A 17,576-nucleotide genomic window follows, 5' to 3' on the forward strand; every position below is an offset into this window, starting at 1 on the left:
TTCACCTCTTGCACCTTTCTCTTGACCTCCTGTCTCTTTCTTTTATACATCTCCCACTCAATTGCATTTTTTCCCTGCAAAAATCGTCCAAATGCCTCTCTCTTCTCTTTCACTAATACTCTTACTTCTTCATCCCACCACTCACTACCTTTTCTAATCAACCCACCTCCCACTCTTCTCATGCCACAAGCATCTTTTGCGCAATCCATCACTGATTCCCTAAATACATCCCATTCCTCCCCCACTCCCCTTACTTCCATTGTTCTCACCTTTTTCCATTCTGTACTCAGTCTCTCCTGGTACTTCCTCACACAGGTCTCCTTCTCAAGCTCACTTACTCTCACCACCCTCTTCACCCCAAACTTATACCTATGTAATCTGAGCACTCACTTTTATCCCCTTTGCCTTTGTACAATGGCACTATGCAAGCATTCCGCCAATCCTCAGGCACCTCACCATGAGTCATACATACATTAAATAACCTTACCAACCAGTCAACAATACAGTTACCCCCTTTTTTTTAATAAATTCTGTGCACATATACATACCTATACATTTCAACATACACATACATAAACATACACAGACATGTACATATACATACTTGCTGCCTTCATCCACTCCTGTCACCATCCCGCCATACATGAAATGGCAACCCCTTCCCCCACGCGCGTGTAAGGTAACGCTAGGAAAATACAACAAAAACCACATTTGTTCACACCGAAACCACAGCTCCCCCTCCCCATCCAGGCCCCACAAAACTTTTCAAGATTTATCCCAGATGCTTCACATGCCCTGGTTCAATCCATTGACAGCACGTTGACCCCGGTATACCACATTGTTCCAATTCCCTCTCTTCCTTGCATGCCCTTCACCCTCCTGTATGTTCAGGCCCCAATTGCTCAAAATCTTTTTCACTTCATCCTTCCACCTCCAATTTGGTCACCCACTTCTCCTCATTCCCTCCACCTCTGACACATATATCCTCTTTGTCAATCTTTCCTCACTCATTCTCTCCATGTGACCAAACCATTTCAATACACCCTCTCCTGCTCTCTCAACCACACTCTTTTTATCACCACACATCTCTCTTACCCTTTCATTACTTACTTGATCAAACCACCCCACACCACATATTGTCCTCAAACATCTCACTTCCAACACATCCACCCTCCTCCGCACAACCTGATATATAGCACATGTCTCGTAACCATATAACACTGTTGGAACCGCTATTTCTTCAATCATACCCAGTTTTGCTCTCTGAGATAGCATTCTCACCTTCCTCACATTCTTCAAAGCTCCCAGAACCTTCGCCCCCTACCCCACCCTGTGACTCACTACCACTTCCATGGTTCCATCTGCTGCTAAATCCACTCCCAGATATCTAAAACACTTCACTTCCTCCAGTTTTTCTCCATTCAAACACACCTCCCAAATGACTTGCCCCTCAACCCTAATGAACCTAATAACCTTGCTCTTATTCACATTTACTCTCAGCTTCCTTCTTTCACACACTTTACCAAACCCAGTCACCAGCTTCTGCAGTTGTGTTTGTGACAATTATGTCTTTCCAAAGGCTCTTTATCTGGCACATTTTCTCAGATCCCATACATATCATTAACACATACTTTACATATCACATGTAGTCTTACATTTCATACATCTACAAATATTTCAGTGTTTGTGAGTTAGTGCATTTGTGCAGATGGTTATTTTCCAACCTTTTCCAAATTTACATTCTGCATTAGAAATCTATTGGCAGTGGTTTAAAATTTCTATATGAGCAAATTTCTGTAACATGGGGAATCTATGCAATATGTTGTGATGCTCTATTGAAACAACTTATGAGGGCACAACATAAAAAGAGAATTAGATGCAACAGTAACGAACTCAATGTCTCCTAACGGCAGTATCCTTTAAAGTGAAGACATTAATGTGTCTTCACACTGATGGTTTTAAAAGTTTTGGCTCTATGAGCCTTCTGAATGGCATCATAGGGAAACAGAGGGTCACTGAAGACAAAGGACTGTGACCACTCTACCTGCTCTCCTTAATTAATAAATGACACAGCTTGTCCTGCATTGTTACTTACAGAAAAGAAACTATACAAAAGCATAAGTATGGAACTGAAAGCTGTTTAAAAGTATATTCCAAGACTCTTCTCAAAAACTTCAGCTCTATCAAATCCTATGTCTACCTGAAAGACAGTACACTTCCAAAATGATGTGAATGTACGAGGATGCATTACACAGTACATCAGTAAAATTTCAAATTCCATCTGACCTTGCAAAGGATAGAGAAAAATGGTTCAATCAAAGATGGAAAATTCCTTCCTTCTCTTACTGCTTTTAAAGATGAGAGAGACTGAGTCCTTCAAGTTTGCCAGAAAATCCTCCAATGTATAAAGCAGTCTGGAAAGCAAAAGAAAAGCCTTTGTCTTTCCCTAATGGTAAGAAAAATGAGCTGATGAAATCTTTGGGGTTTTCTACCCCCACAGCCTTGGATGGGCCCAGGCTGTTCAGCTGGGTTGCTGGAGGACCAAGCTGCTGGAACCTGCAGCCCATAGGGCTCCATAGCACAAGCTTGATCTAGTACACTTTGTTGGTACTTTTCCAGTAAACTCTTGAACTTCTCTACAGTGCATCCCATGCTGTTTCTGATGATAGAAGACAAGGTGTTGAAGAGTCTTGGGCCCTAGACCTTGCTCAGCATCAAAGTTCTCTTCCAGTGAGAATGTTGTAGCATTGAGAGGAAAGTTTTATTTACTAAAACCACACTCCTTATGAATGGTTGTCTATCGAATGAGAACTGTTAAGCAGCAAAGATGTGTCTGTAAACAGGGAGCCAGAACTCACTTTCAAAATTAATGTAAAAAGGAGGTTGAACTTTTATCCAAGTCAAACTGTTCTCTACAAGTGATTCTACTGGTGTGTTCTAGTTTCACTAACACAAGGTGTTATCAGTAATTAAAAAGCATCAGGCAAAGATGCTGTCTGTCAAAGGATTTTTGGTGGACAAAATGCTTGGCTGTGTTTTGGCATTTTCGGTACATCTACAGTCTTCTTATAACATGACATGTGCAAATAAATGACAATAAATGAATAACATTCTGTGCATAAAATCATTACTTACAATTGAGATGTCATCCAAGATCAATCCAAACTGTGAGGAGCGTTCAGTAAGTTCTTCAGAAACATTACGGGAAACTTTTTCTCGTTGGGTGATGAGTTCTCCTGCATCATATCGTGCCTGTAAAACAGGAATCTACACTAAACACATAAAAATTAGGACTTTATAACCTATCTAATAACTGTCAAAATATGGTATCCAACCTAAAAAGTAATTTTGGTGCTCACTTTCATTGTGATCAATCTTAAAATAGTTATAATAAAACTTTGTTCAGGTTTGGCTGCATCTCTGGAATAGTGGATATGTCTGTTATACTGGATCAAATAAATCCCTAAGAGCAAATGAACCATCACAGATGTATGGTACATCAACTAAGTGAGTACAAAATGGACTGACTCCACCTAAATGGAGGACCAAAAAGCTCTTTAGTTCATTCATCAAGACCTGTCCTTCAATGGAATATAAAAATGGCTAAAGATATAATGAAGTAAGGACAAAGCAAAAATGATCTACCAGTTTTGGATAAGGTGATAAATCTCCCTTAAAAATAAATCTATAAAGTTTCAAAAGATATTGTGGGATAAAGTATTCCAAAGCTTTGAATTGTTGGGAAAGAAGTAGGCATCATAACATCCCACTCTGAGTTGCCAACAGTCATACAATAACTGTAACATTCAGATCAAAAGATCCAAATCACATTCATTTAAAGAGTAGCTAATCATGTTAAGGGATTGAGGGAAAACTACTAACAGTAGATAGTAGGTAGCCACTGACTAGGGAGGCATATTACTGGTACTAGCCGCCTAGGTATCAGAAGGGTTAGTGATGGCTGCTTAGTAAGCCAGTACTTCTGAGGTTGTCAAGTTGCACTTCTCTGACCCAGGTAGCTGTCTTTTCTTTCTGCCTCACCCACATGAGGACTGCTGGCATTTTGTCAGCAAAAATTAAATCTCTTCTTGTCATTCATAACACTTAATGACACTCAATTCACACAACTCATTCTTTGTAACTAGATTTTTCCTGTAGTAAGCACAATAAGCTAACCCAACCATTTACCAAATTGGTTAGAGGAATAGATAGAAGTAGTAGGTAGGAACATTAAGCTGGAGCATCAGGTAAAAACAATAGGTTGGAACATTAGGTTGTAGTAGTCAGCAGGAACACAAGGTACAAGCCTCTACATACACTGCGCTAGAGTTGCTCCCAGCCAGTGACCTGTTGAGGGTGAGGCACTAAAGGCTAAAAAAGTGGCACTAAAGTTCACCAGTCATGGAGACTCTTTTGCCAAGGCCAACCCCTTGAAAGACTTCCTGAAGGGAACAGGCGTCAGAGATACAGATAGATAGTTAGACTAATTAAGGATGATGCATGGATACATGAGGAACTGAATAACAAGTTCAAAAGTGTTTTCACAATGGAAGACACAACAGCCCTATCACTAGTAAAATAGGATGGAGAGGAGACTTTAGAAAACATTGAGATATCTAAGAAAGACAAGAAAACAAATGGGGCTTAAACCATACAAGGATTATTGTCTGAATGAAATTATACCATATATGCTGAAGATGTTTGCTGATATTTTAGACAAACCCTTAAAATACTGTTCGAAGTGCTGGAGAAAGGCAAAGTGCCAAGGGAGTGGAAAATGGGCAAATGTCACACCCCCATGTTACAAAGATTAAGGAGAGGTGCTGAACTACAGCCAAGTCTCTTTGACAAGTGTGGTCTGTAATGAATGTGAAAAGTTGACCAGGAAGCAAATGGATGACTCTACAGAGGAGAAATTACACAAGTGTGAGGCAACAGAGTTTTCATGAAAGGAGACTAAGTGTAATGAACTTATTAGATTTCTATGAGAGAAAGAGCTCTGTCTTGGACAAAAGGGAAAACGAGATATATTGTTCATATCTTGACTGCCAGAAAGCATTTGACATTATACCACATGGGAAACTGATTAAGAAGTTGGAATGCCAAGCAGGAATAAGAGGGACACTTCTCAGATGGTTAGAGGAATCACTTAGAGGAAGGGAACACATGAAACACATGGGAGGAACCTTCAAATGAGTGTAGGTCAACATTGCACTGCCATAAGGTTCAGTTTTGGGACTGTTACAGGTTATACCTCTCCAATCCGGTGCTAAATGGTATGGCATATTTTAAATCTGCTGCCATTAGTTTGTGGATCTGCCCCCAGGGTTGCGCTGTTAGCAGCGCTCAGGTGCCAAAATCTGTTTACACTGCAGCTGAGTTAACTAACTTTTGTTAATTTCTTATAATGAATTTCTGCAGGAAATGAAAGCCAGAAAAGGTTAGAGTTTTGGAACACTTTCAAAGGTGCCAGGAGTACAGAATCAGACAATGCACTTGTAAAGTGGTTTAAGCTTCGAGGTAATGAAGGTGTGAGCATTTCTGGGAGATGCTTATCGAGCAGGCCAAAGTTTTTCATAGAGAACTAGACTATGATTGTGAATATTCACAAGGATGCTTACACAAGTTTAAGTGGAGACATGGAATTTCAGCACATAATGTGTATGGAGAAAAGCGTAGTGCAAACATGGAAGCTTGTAGTGTAAGGTCAAATTAAAAGAATTGATAGAAACTCCATTTCTCTAATATACAACCACCAGCAATATGTACAGGGTGAGAGAGAGTGTGTACAAGTTGGCTGTCTGGCTGGGAATGACACAGCACGGGCTGGCTGCCTTGACAATAACGATAAAACAACAATAGTAACAAGAGTTGACCAAAGCTATCTACCAACCTATGGTCGTTCATTACATTAACTACTCGTCGCAAAGCTGTGACAAAGTTTGTGGATGAATTTGCACAATCAATAGCAGAGGAAAACTTAGCCCCAGAACAAGCATATAATGCTGACAAATCTGTCCTGTATTGGTGTTGTATGCCATTAAAAACCCTTGCCCAAGATACTAAGGAGTCTCCATCTGGGGATACTTCTAAAGTAAACTGATATAACAATAAAAACCTTGTTTGAAATATTTAATAGTTGTATCATTTTCTGTTTCAAGCTTTGTTCTACCTTAGATAACACAACAATATGTTTGTGGAAGGAACTAGCTAGACTAGAGGTCGGGAATATGTTTACATGGGGTCAATTTCCATTTTCCGGCATTTTCTGTGGTCCAGGAATGGTTAGGTCCCAAGGATGCCAGATTAAGGAGGTTCAACCTGTACCCTTTTTGATCAATGTAAATGATTTACTTTATGGAATGGAATCTTACCAGAATATGTTTGCAGATGATGCAAAAGCCATGAGGGACATGAAAAGCCAAAAGGAATGGATCAGCTTACAAGAGCATCTAATAAGACTTCTATGATGTAGTACTTCACACTTATGGCAGTAAAACATTTACAGGTCAGGTGCATGGGTTTGAATCCTGGTTGTGGCAGTTAGTCCACAGTCAAACCAGCTGTTCATCCACCCCTAAGGATTGGTTGGTAAAACTGGTATCTGGCTCAGGCTAGAGTGTGCATGTATGTATGTATGTATGTATGTATGTATGTATGTATAAACAGATGCTCCCCAACTTCTGACCTATGGGACTTATAACCATCTGGACATACTGGAAAAAAAATTGAAAAATAAACATATTCATATATTTCATTTTGCTTTGTCGCTGTCTCCCGCATTTGCGAGGTAGCGCAAGGAAACAGATGAAAGAAATGGCCCAACCCACCCCCCTACACATGTATATACATACACATCCACACACGCAAATATACATACCCATACATCTCAATGTACACACATATATACACACAAAGACACATACATATATACCCATGCACACAATTCACACTGTCTGCCTTTATTCGTTCCCATCGCCACCTCGGCACACATGGAATAACATCCCCCTTCCCCCTCATGTGTGCGAGGTAGCGCTAGGAAAAGACAACAAAGGCCCCATTCGTTCACACTCAGTCTCTAGCTGTCATGCAATAATGCCCAAAACCACAGCTCCCTTTCCACATTCAAGCCCCACAGAACTTTCCATGGTTTACCCCAGACGCTTCACATGCCCTGAACCAAACCATTGACAGCACGTCGACCCCGGTATACCACATCGATCCAATTCACTCTATTCCTTGCCCGCCTTTCACCCTCCTGCATGTTCAGGCCCCGATCACTCAAAATCTTTTTCATTCCATCTTTCCACCTCCAATTTGGTCTCCCACTTCTCCTCGTTCCCTCCACCTCCGACACATATATCCTCTTGGTCAATCTTTCCTCACTCATTCTCTCCATGTGCCCAAACCATTTCAAAACACCCTCTTCTGCTCTCTCAACCACACTCTTTTTATTTCCACACATCTCTCTTACCCTTACATTACTTACTCGATAAAACCACCTCACACCACACATTGTCCTCAAACATCTCATTTCCAGCACATCCACCCTCCTGCACACAACTCTATCCATAGCCCATGCCTCGCAACCATACAACATTGTTGGAACCACTATTCCTTCAAACATAGCCATTTTTGCTTTCCGAGATAATGTTCTCAACTTCCACACATTCTTCAAGGCTCCCAGGATTCTCGCCCCCTCCCCCACCATATGATTCACTTCTGCTTCCATGGTTCCATCCGCTGCCAGATCCACTCCCAGATATCTAAAACACTTTACTTCCTCCAATTTTTCTCCATTCAAACTTACATCCCAATTGACTTGACCCTCAACCCTACTGTACCTAATAACCTTGCTCTTATTAACATTTACTCTCAACTTTCTTCTTTCACACACTTTACCAAACTCAGTCACCAGCTTCTGCAGTTTCTCACATGAATCAGCCACCAGCGCTGTATCATCAGCGAACAACAACTGACTCACTTCCCAAGCTCTCTCATCCCCAACAGATTTCATACCTGTCCCTCTTTCCAAAACTCTTGCATTCACCTCCCTAACAACATAAAAATTACACTTGGTCGTACATCCACCAGTGCTAGAAGCTGTGTGCACATGATAGCAAAAGTTAGACGATCTCAGCATGAGGAAAAGCCCATCACATGTTGACAGATCTGTCAAGAAGCAGAGGAAGATGCTTAATTTGGAATTGAAATGAAGGCAATCACCCAGTATGAAGGAGGAAAAAAGTTAATGTAATTGAATGTGATCTACAGTTGTCCCATTAATCAGTCTCCACAATTTATAAGAGATAAAGAAAAATACATGAAGCAATGAAAGGATCAGCAAGCATGAGGTCAACGATAATAACAAAGCAACGACAAGAACCCATCCATGAAATGGAAAAGTCATTGATGCTATGGATGGAAGATCAAATTCAAAAACGTGTACCACTAAGCTTACTAACAATTCAGGTGAAGCCTAGATGTCGATTTTGAGACTTTGAAGTAGTGAGCAGAAGAGGATTACATCGAAAACTTCACAGGAAGTCATGGTTAGTTCAATAGATTTTCAAAGCAAGTCATGTTTAGTTCAATAGATTTAAAAGAAGATACAGCTAGCATAAATTTCAAATCACAAGTAAAACTGCAAGTGCTGATGAAGGAGCTACTGAAAAGTTCATTGAAAGTTTGAATGAATCAATCCATGAACTAAATATTCTTACACAAAAGGTAAAACTAAACTACAAAATCATATAACAAAGATGATTGATAAAAAAAAAGATAATCATGACCGAAATTAAGTAGAATAAAAGTAGACTAATTCGATGTGCTATGCTGACATATATCAACATGTCCATTTCGAAATCCAACCAGTAGGAAAGCTGGAAACTGAATATATGTTGCTATCATCTATGCATATATATATATATATATATATATATATATATATATATATATCTTTCTTTTCTTTCAAACTATTCGCCATTTCCCGCATTAGCGAGGTAGCGTTAAGAACAGAGGACTGGGCCTTTGAGGGACTACCCTCACCTGGCCCAATTCTCTGTTCCTTCTTTTGGAAAATTAAAAAAAAAAACGAGAGGGGAGGATTTCCAGCCCCCCGCTCCATATATATATATTTTTCTTTTCTTCTTTTAAACTATTTGCCATTTCCCGCGTTAGCGAGGTAGCGTTAAGAACAGAGGACTGGGCCTTTTTTGGAATATCCTCACCTGGCCCCCTCTGTTCCTTCTTTTGGAAAAAAAAAAAAAAAAAAAAAAAAAAAACGTATGTATGTATGTATGTATGTATAAACAGATGCTCCCCAACTTATGACCTATGGGACTTATAACCATCTGGACATACTGGAAAAAAAATTGAAAAATAAACATATTCAAATGGGAGCAAATGGGAACTTCAGTGAAGGGCGCAAATGGGGAGGTGATAACAAGTAGTGGTGATGTGAGAAGGAGATGGAGTGAGTATTTTGAAGGTTTGTTGAATGTATTTGATGATAGAGTGGCAGATATAGGGTGTTTTGGTCGAGGTGGTGTGCAAAGTGAGAGGGTTAGGGAAAATGATTTGGTAAACAGAGAAGAGATAGTAAAAGCTTTGCGGAAGATGAAAGCCGGCAAGGCAGCAGGTTTGGATGGTATTGCAGTGTAATTTATTAAAAAAGGGGTGACTGTATTATTGACTGGTTGGTAAGGTTATTTATTGTATTATGACTCATGGTGAGGTGCCTGAGGATTGGCGGAATGCGTGCATAGTGCCATTGTACAAAGGCAAAGGGGATAAGAGTGAGTGCTCAAATTACAGAGGTATAAGTTTGTTGAGTATTCCTGGTAAATTATATGGGAGGGTATTGATTGAGAGGGTGAAGGCATGTACAGAGCATCAGATTTGGGGAAGAGCAGTGTGGTTTCAGAAGTGGTAGAGGATGTGTGGATCAGGTGTTTGCTTTGAAGAATGTATGTGAGAAACACTTAGAAAAGCAAATGGATATGTATGTAGCATTTGTGGATCTGGAGAAAGCATATGATAGAGTTGATAGAGATGCTCTGTGGAAGGTATTCAGAATATATGGTGTGGGAGGCAAGTTGTTAGAAGCAGTGAAAAGTTTTTATCGAGGATGTAAGGCATGTGTACGTGTAGGAAGAGAGGAAAGTGATTGGTTCTCAGTGAATGTAGGTTTCCGGCAGGGGTGTGTGATGTCTCCATGGTTGTTTAATTTGTTTATGGATGGGGTTGTTAGGGAGGTGAATGCAAGAGTTTTGGAAAGAGGGGCAAGTATGAAGTCTGTTGTGGATGAGAGAGCTTGGGAAGTGAGTCAGTTGTTGTTCGCTGATGATACAGCGCTGGTGGCTGATTCATGTGAGAAACTGCAGAAGCTGGTGACTGAGTTTGGTAAAGTGTGTGAAAGAAGAAAGTTAAGAGTAAATGTGAATAAGAGCAAGGTTATTAGGTACAGTAGGGTTGAGGGTCAAGTCAACTGGGAGGTAAGTTTGAGTGGAGCAAAACTGGAGGAAGTAAAGTGTTTTTAGATATCTGGGAGTGGATCTGGCAGCGGATGGAACCATGGAAGCGGAAGTGGATCATAGGGTGGGGGAGGGGGCGAAAATCCTGGGAGCCTTGGAGAATGTGTGGAAGTCGAGAACATTATCTCGGAAAGCAAAAATGGCTATGTTTGAAGGAATAGTGGTTCCAACAATGTTGTATGGTTGCGAGGCCTGGGCTATGGATAGAGTTGTGCGCAGGAGGATGGATGTGCTGGAAATGAGATGTTTGAGGACAATGTGTGGTGTGAGGTGGTTTGATCGAGTAAGTAACGTAAGGGTAAGAGAGATGTTTGGAAATAAAAAGAGCATGGTTGAGAGAGCAGAAGAGGGTGTTTTGAAATGGTTTGGGCACATGGAGAGAATGAGTGAGGAAAGATTGACCAAGAGGATATATGTGTCGGAGGTGGAGGGAACGAGGAGAAGTGGGAGACCAAATTGGAGGTGGAAAGATAGAGTGAAAAAGATTTTGTGTGATCGGGGCCTGAACATGCAGGAGGGTGAAAGGAGGGCAAGGAATAGAGTGAATTGGATCGATGTGGTATACCGGGGTTGACGTGCTGTCAGTGGATTGAATCAGGGCATGTGAAGCGTCTGGGGTAAACCATGGAAAGCTATGTAGGTATGTATATTTCCGTGTGTGGACGTATGTATATACATGTGTATGGGGGTGGGGTGGGCCATTTCTTTCGTCTGTTTCCTTGCGCTACCTCACAAACGCGGGAGACAGCGGAAAAAAACAAAAAAAATATTTATTTATTATACTTTGTTGCTGTCTCTCCCGCCAGCAACGTAGCGCAAAGAAACAGAGGAAAGAAAGGCCCAACCCACCCACATACACATGTATATACATACACATCCACACACAGCACATATAAATACCTATACATCTCAACATGTGGTTTCGGGCATTATTGCATGACAGCTAGAGACTGAGTGTGAACAAATGGGGCCTTTGTTGTCTTTTCCTAGCGCTACCTCACACACATGAGAGGGGAGGGGGATGGTATTCCATGTGCGGCGAGGTGGCGATGGGAATGTATAAAGGCAGACAGTGTGAATTGTGTGCATGGGTATATATCTATGTGTCTGTGTGTGTATATATATATGTGTATATTGAGATGATAGATATGTATATTTGCGTGTGTGGACGTGTATGTATATACATGTGTATGGGGGTGGGTTGGGCCATTTCTTTCGTCCGTTTCCTTGCGCTACCTCGCAAACGCGGGAGACAGCGACAAAGCAAAATAAAAAAAAAAAAAATAATCCCTAGGGATAGGGGAGAAAGAATACTTCCCACGTATTCCCTGCGTGTCGTAGAAGGCGACTAAAAGGGGAAGGAGCGGGGGGCTGGAAATCCTCCCCTCTTGTTTTTTTTTTGTAATTTTCCAAAAGAAGGAACAGAGAAGGGGGCCAGGTGAGGATGTTCCCTCAGAGGCCCAGTCCTCTGTTCTTAACGCTACCTTGCTGATGCGGGAAATGGCGAATAGTTTGAAAAAAAAAAAAAAATCTCAACATATACATATATATATACACACAGACATATACATATATAAATATGTACATAATTCATACTGTCTGCCATTATTCATTCCCTTCGCCACCCCGCCACACATGAAATGACAACCCCCCTCCACACACTTTTTATTACCACACATCTCTCTTACCCTATTATTACTTACTTGATCAAACCACCTCACACCACATTCTGTCCTCAAACATCTCATTTCCAACACATCCACCCTCCTCAGCACAACTGTATCCATAGCCCACGACTCATAACCATATAATATTATCGGAACACTATTCCTTCAAACATACCCATTTTTGCTTTCCGAGATAATGTTCTCAACTTCCACACATTCTTCAACGTTCCTAGAACTTTCGCCCACTCCCCCACCCTATGATTCACTTCGCTTCCATGGTTCCATCCGCTGCCAAATCCACTCGTAAATATCTAAAAAACTTCACTTCCTCCAGTTTTTCTCCAATCACACTTCCCTCCCACTTGACTTGTCACTCAACCATACTGCACCTAATAACCTTGCTCTTATTCACATTTACTCTCAACTTTCTTCTTTCACACACTTTACCAAACTCAGCCACCAGCTTCTGCAATTTCTCACATGAATCAGCCACCAGCACTGTATCATCAGCGAACAACAACTGACTCACTTCCCAAGCTTTCTCATCCACAACAGACTGCATACTTGCCCCTCTTCCCAAAACTCTTGCATTCACCTCCCTAACAACCCCATCCATAAACAAATTAAACAACCATGGAGGCATCACCCACCACTGCCGCAAACCTACATTCACTGAGAACCAATCACTTTCCTCTCTTCCTACACGTACAAATGCCTGACACCCTCGATAAAAACTTTTCACTGCTTCTAACAACTTGCCTCCCACACCATATATTCTTAATAACTTCCACAGACCATCTCTATCAACTCTATCATATGCCTTCTCCAGATCCATAAATGCTACATACAAATCCATTTGCTTTTCTAAGTATATCTCACATACATTCTTCAAAGCAAACACCTGATCCACACATCCTGTACCACTTCTGAAACCACACTGCTCTTCCCCAATCTGATGCTCTGTACATGCCTTCACCATCGCAATCAATACCGACCCATATAATTTCCCAGGAATACTCAACAAACTTATACCTCTGTAATTTGAGCACCTACTTTTATCCCCTTTGCCTTTGTACAATGGCACTTGGCAAGCATTCCTCCAATCCTCAGGCTCCTCACCATGAGTCGTACATACATTAAATAACCTTATCAACCAGTCAACAATACGGTCACCCCTTCTTTAATAAATTTCACTGCAATACCATTCAAACACACTGCCTTGCCAGCTTTCATCTTCCGCAAAGCTTTTACTACCTCCTCTCTGTTTACCAATTCATTTACCCTAACCCTCTCACTATGCACACCATCTCGACCAAAACATCCTACATCTGCCACTCTCTCATCAAACACATACAACAAACCTTCAAAATAATCACTCCATCTCCTTCTCACATCACCACTACTCGTTATCACCTCCCCATTAGCCCCCTTCACTGAAGTTCCCATTTTTTCCCTTGTCTTATGCACTATATTTACCTCCTTCCAAAACAACTTTCTATTCTCTCTAAAATTTAATGATACTCTCTCACCCCAACTCTAATTTTCCCTCTTTTTCACCTCTTGCACCTTTCTCTTGACCTCCTGCCTCTTTCTTTTATAAATCTCCCACTCATTTGCATTATTTCCCTGCAAAAATCATCCAAATGCCTCTCTCTTCTCTTTCACTAATAATCTTACTTCTTCATCCCACCACTCACTACCCTTTCTAATCTACCCACCTCCCACGCTTCTCATGCCACAAGCATCTTTTGCGCAAGCCATCACTGCTTCCCTAAATACATCCCATTCCTCCCCTACTCCCCTTACATCCTTTGTTCCCACCTTTTTCCATTCTGTACTCAGTCTCTCCTGGTACTTCCTCACACAAGTCTCCTTCCCAAGCTCACTTACTCTCACCACTCTCTTCAACCCAACATTCTCTCTTCTTTACTGAAAACCTCTACAAATCTTCACCTTCACCTCCAAAAAGATAATGATCAGACATCCCTCCAGTTGCACCTCTCAGCATATTAACATCCAAAAGTCTCTCTTTCGCACGACTATCAATTAACACATAATCCAATAACACTCTCTGGCCATCTCTCCTACTTACATGCGTATACCTATGTATATCTCTCTTTTTAAACCAGGTATTCCCAATCACCAGTCCTTTTTTAGCACATAAATCTACAAGCTCTTCACCATTTCCAACACTGAACACCCTATGTATACCAATTATTCCCTCAACTGCCACATTACTCACCTTTGCATTCAAATCACCCATCACTATAACCCAGTCTCCTGCATTAAAACCTTTAACACACTCATTTACCTGCTCCCAAAACACTTGCCTCTCATGATCTTTCTTCTCATGCCCAGGTGCACATGCACCAATAATCACCCATCTCTCTCCATGAACTTTCAGTTTTACCCATATCAATCTAGAGTTTACTTTCTTACACTCTATCACATACTCACACCACTCCTGTTTCAGGAGTAGTGCTACTCCTTCCCTTGCTCTTGTCCTCTCACTAACCCCTGACTTTACTCCCAAGACACTGACAAACCACTCTTCCCCTTCACCCTTGAGTTTCGTTTCACTCAGAGCCAAAACGTCCAGGTTCCTTTCCTTAAACATACTACCTATCTCTCCTTTTTTCTCATCTTGGTTACATCCACACACATTTAGACACCCCAATCTGAGCCTTCGAGGAGGAAGAGCACTCCCCGCGTGACTCCTTCTGTTTCCCCTTTTAGAAAGTTAAAATACAAGGAGGGGAGGGTTTCAAGCCCCCCTGCTCCTGTCCCCTTTAGTCGCCTTCTACGACACGTGAGGAATGAATGGGAAGTATTCTTTCTCCCCTACATATATTTTTTTTTTCTTTCATACAATTCGCCATTTCCCATATTAGCGAGGTTGCGTTAAGAACAGAGGACTGGGCCTTTGATGGAATATCCTCACCTGGCCCCCTTCTCTGTTCATTCTTTTGGAAAATAAAAAAAAAAAAAAACGAGAGGGGAGGATTTCCAGCTACCTAGGTAAGTTTGAATGGAGAAAAACTGGAGGAAGTAAAGTGTTTTAGATATCTGGGAGTGGATCTGGCAGCGGATGGAACCATGGAAGCGGAAGTGAATCATAGGGTGGGGGAGGGGGCGAAAATCCTGGGAGCCTTGAAGAATGTGTGGAAGTCGAGAACATTATCTCGGAAAGCAAAAATGGCTATGTTTGAAGGAATAGTGGTTCCAACAATGTTGTATGGTTGCGAGGCCTGGGCTATGGATACAGTTGTGCGTAGGAGGATGGATGTGCTGGAAATGAGATGTTTGAGGACAATGTGTGGTGTGAGGTGGTTTGATCGAGTAAGTAATGTAAGGGTAAGAGAGATGTAAGGAAATAAAAAGAGCGTGGTTGAGAGAGCAGAAGAGGGTGTTTTGAAATGGTCTGGGCACAGAGAGAGAATGAGTGAGGAAAGATTGATCAAGAGGATATATGTGTTGGAGGTGGAGGGAACGAGGAGAAGTGGGAGACCAAATTGGAGGTGGAAAGATGGAGTGAAAAAGATTTTGTGTGATTGGGGCCTGAACATGCAGGAGGGTGAAAGGCGGGCAAGGAATAGAGTGAATTGGATCGATGTGGTATACCGGGGTTGACGTGCTGTCAGTGGATTGAATCAGGGTATGTGAAGCGTCTGGGGTAAACCATGGAAAGTTGTGTGGGGCCTGGATGTGGAAAGGGAGCTGTGGTTTCGGGCATTACTGCATGACAGCTAGAGACTGAGTGTGAACGAATAGGGCCTTTGTTGTCTTTTCCTAGTGCTACCTCGCACACATGGGGGGGGAGGGGGATGGTATTCCATGTGTGGCGAGGTGGCGATGGGAATGAATAAAGGCAGACAATGTGAATTGTGTACATGGGTATATATGTATGTGTCTGTGTGTGTATATATATGTGTACATTGAGATGTATAGGTATGTATATTTGTGTGTGTGGACGTGTATGTATATACATTGTGTATGGGGGTGGGTTGGGCCATTTCTTTCGTCTGTTTCCTTGCGCTACCTCGCAAACGCGGGAGACAGCGACAAAGCAAAATAAAAAAAAAAAATAATAATGAGGAAATATTTACTTTTAAAAACTTTTGAGACAAATGTATAAGTCAAAGATTCACATTTCCATTACGAGTTTTAGAAATACATTAAATAAACTGGTTCCCAAGTCAGTAAGTTTTGCTATATTGAAATTCCAGTAAATGAGCTCCTGTCATGAAGGGGACCCCTGTAGTATGAAATGGAGTATTTGATAAAAGAGAAATATAAAACTTTTGCAAAAGAGCAACATGCTATCCCTCTCTATCCATGTACAAGTAAGAGGATACTCACTGTGCACCAGTCTTAGGTTAAACTCTTAAAAGTTAAGGGATAAAATACTAAAGCTTCCAAATTTCTTCTTCCTACAAATAACATGGTTGCTGCTACCTCATTCATAATTTTTCTTTTCAAGAACCTTTTCAAGTAATATCATAAATCTAATACAAGGATATTCAGGAGACATGATACATTCTCATTACCTACTCAACATAGAACACATAAAGGTGATCATCTATATGATATGTAATCTATGACAATGAACAATTCTATCTTTCATCATTACTCCATTCCAAGTCTAGTAGGTAGGATCAAGTACATACTCCTTCCAAACATCACTCATATACATTTTAGTTAAACTTCTATATCCATGAAAGTACAGTACTTCATACTTTTACACTTCAAACAAGTTAATTCATCAGGTGACATATACGTCTCCATTCAAAACACCTTCCACTGCATCCAATACTACCCAACTCCAGTTATCCATATATGAGATATATATAAAAAATACATACCACAACAGCTTTCAGGACTTCATTTGTGATGGAGGGTAGAACACGATCCTCATAGTCAATACCCAGAGTAGTGAAGATCTTTGGAAGCTGGTCACCCATGGGACGGAACAAGATTCGGAGAGTAATGTTCACATTCTGCAAATCTGTTAAAAAATATATCACAATAAAGCTTATTTTAATGTACTTCCACCATCTTTAATGCACTTCTATAATCTTAGCATACAAAAGTAAAAAAAATAAGGTAATGAGGTGCAGCTTAAGAATGAGACAGAGCAGTCTGAATGTTAAAATGATGAAGACCCAGAAGAAGTAAACTGCTTTAGGTAGCTGAGAAGAAACATGAAGGTGGATACAACCATGGAGGATAAAGTGCATCACAGGGTGAAAATAAAGCACAGGTTCTAGGTACATCACTCCAGTGAATGCAGCTACTTGTGAAAGTAAGTAAGCACTTCATGCAACTCTTCTATAAAAACCAATCTATAAAATTTTTCCAAAACATCGAAGATAAT

At 40.9% G+C, this 17,576-nt stretch overlaps 2 protein-coding genes across 2 annotated transcripts in view; one reads left to right on the top strand and one right to left on the bottom strand.

The window, feature by feature from the left end:
- mRpL11 (mitochondrial ribosomal protein L11) overlaps positions 1 to 17,576 on the top strand; it is a 130,273-nt gene that overhangs the window by 39,414 nt on the left and 73,283 nt on the right. The gene's annotated exons all lie outside the window — the stretch shown is intronic.
- The window catches only part of Phb1 (prohibitin l(2)37Cc), a 74,882-nt gene that overhangs the window by 29,485 nt on the left and 27,821 nt on the right, over positions 1 to 17,576 (bottom strand). The window contains exons 3-4 of the mRNA XM_071676610.1: positions 17,065 to 17,207; positions 3,136 to 3,252 (exon numbers count right to left, since the gene is read on the bottom strand). Of these exons, the coding sequence (XP_071532711.1) occupies positions 3,136 to 3,252; positions 17,065 to 17,207 (260 nt within the window). The remainder of the gene's footprint in view (positions 1 to 3,135; positions 3,253 to 17,064; positions 17,208 to 17,576) is intronic.

Source organism: Panulirus ornatus, chromosome 2 (genome assembly GCF_036320965.1).
Source record: "Panulirus ornatus isolate Po-2019 chromosome 2, ASM3632096v1, whole genome shotgun sequence".
Taxonomy (NCBI): domain Eukaryota; kingdom Metazoa; phylum Arthropoda; class Malacostraca; order Decapoda; family Palinuridae; genus Panulirus; species Panulirus ornatus.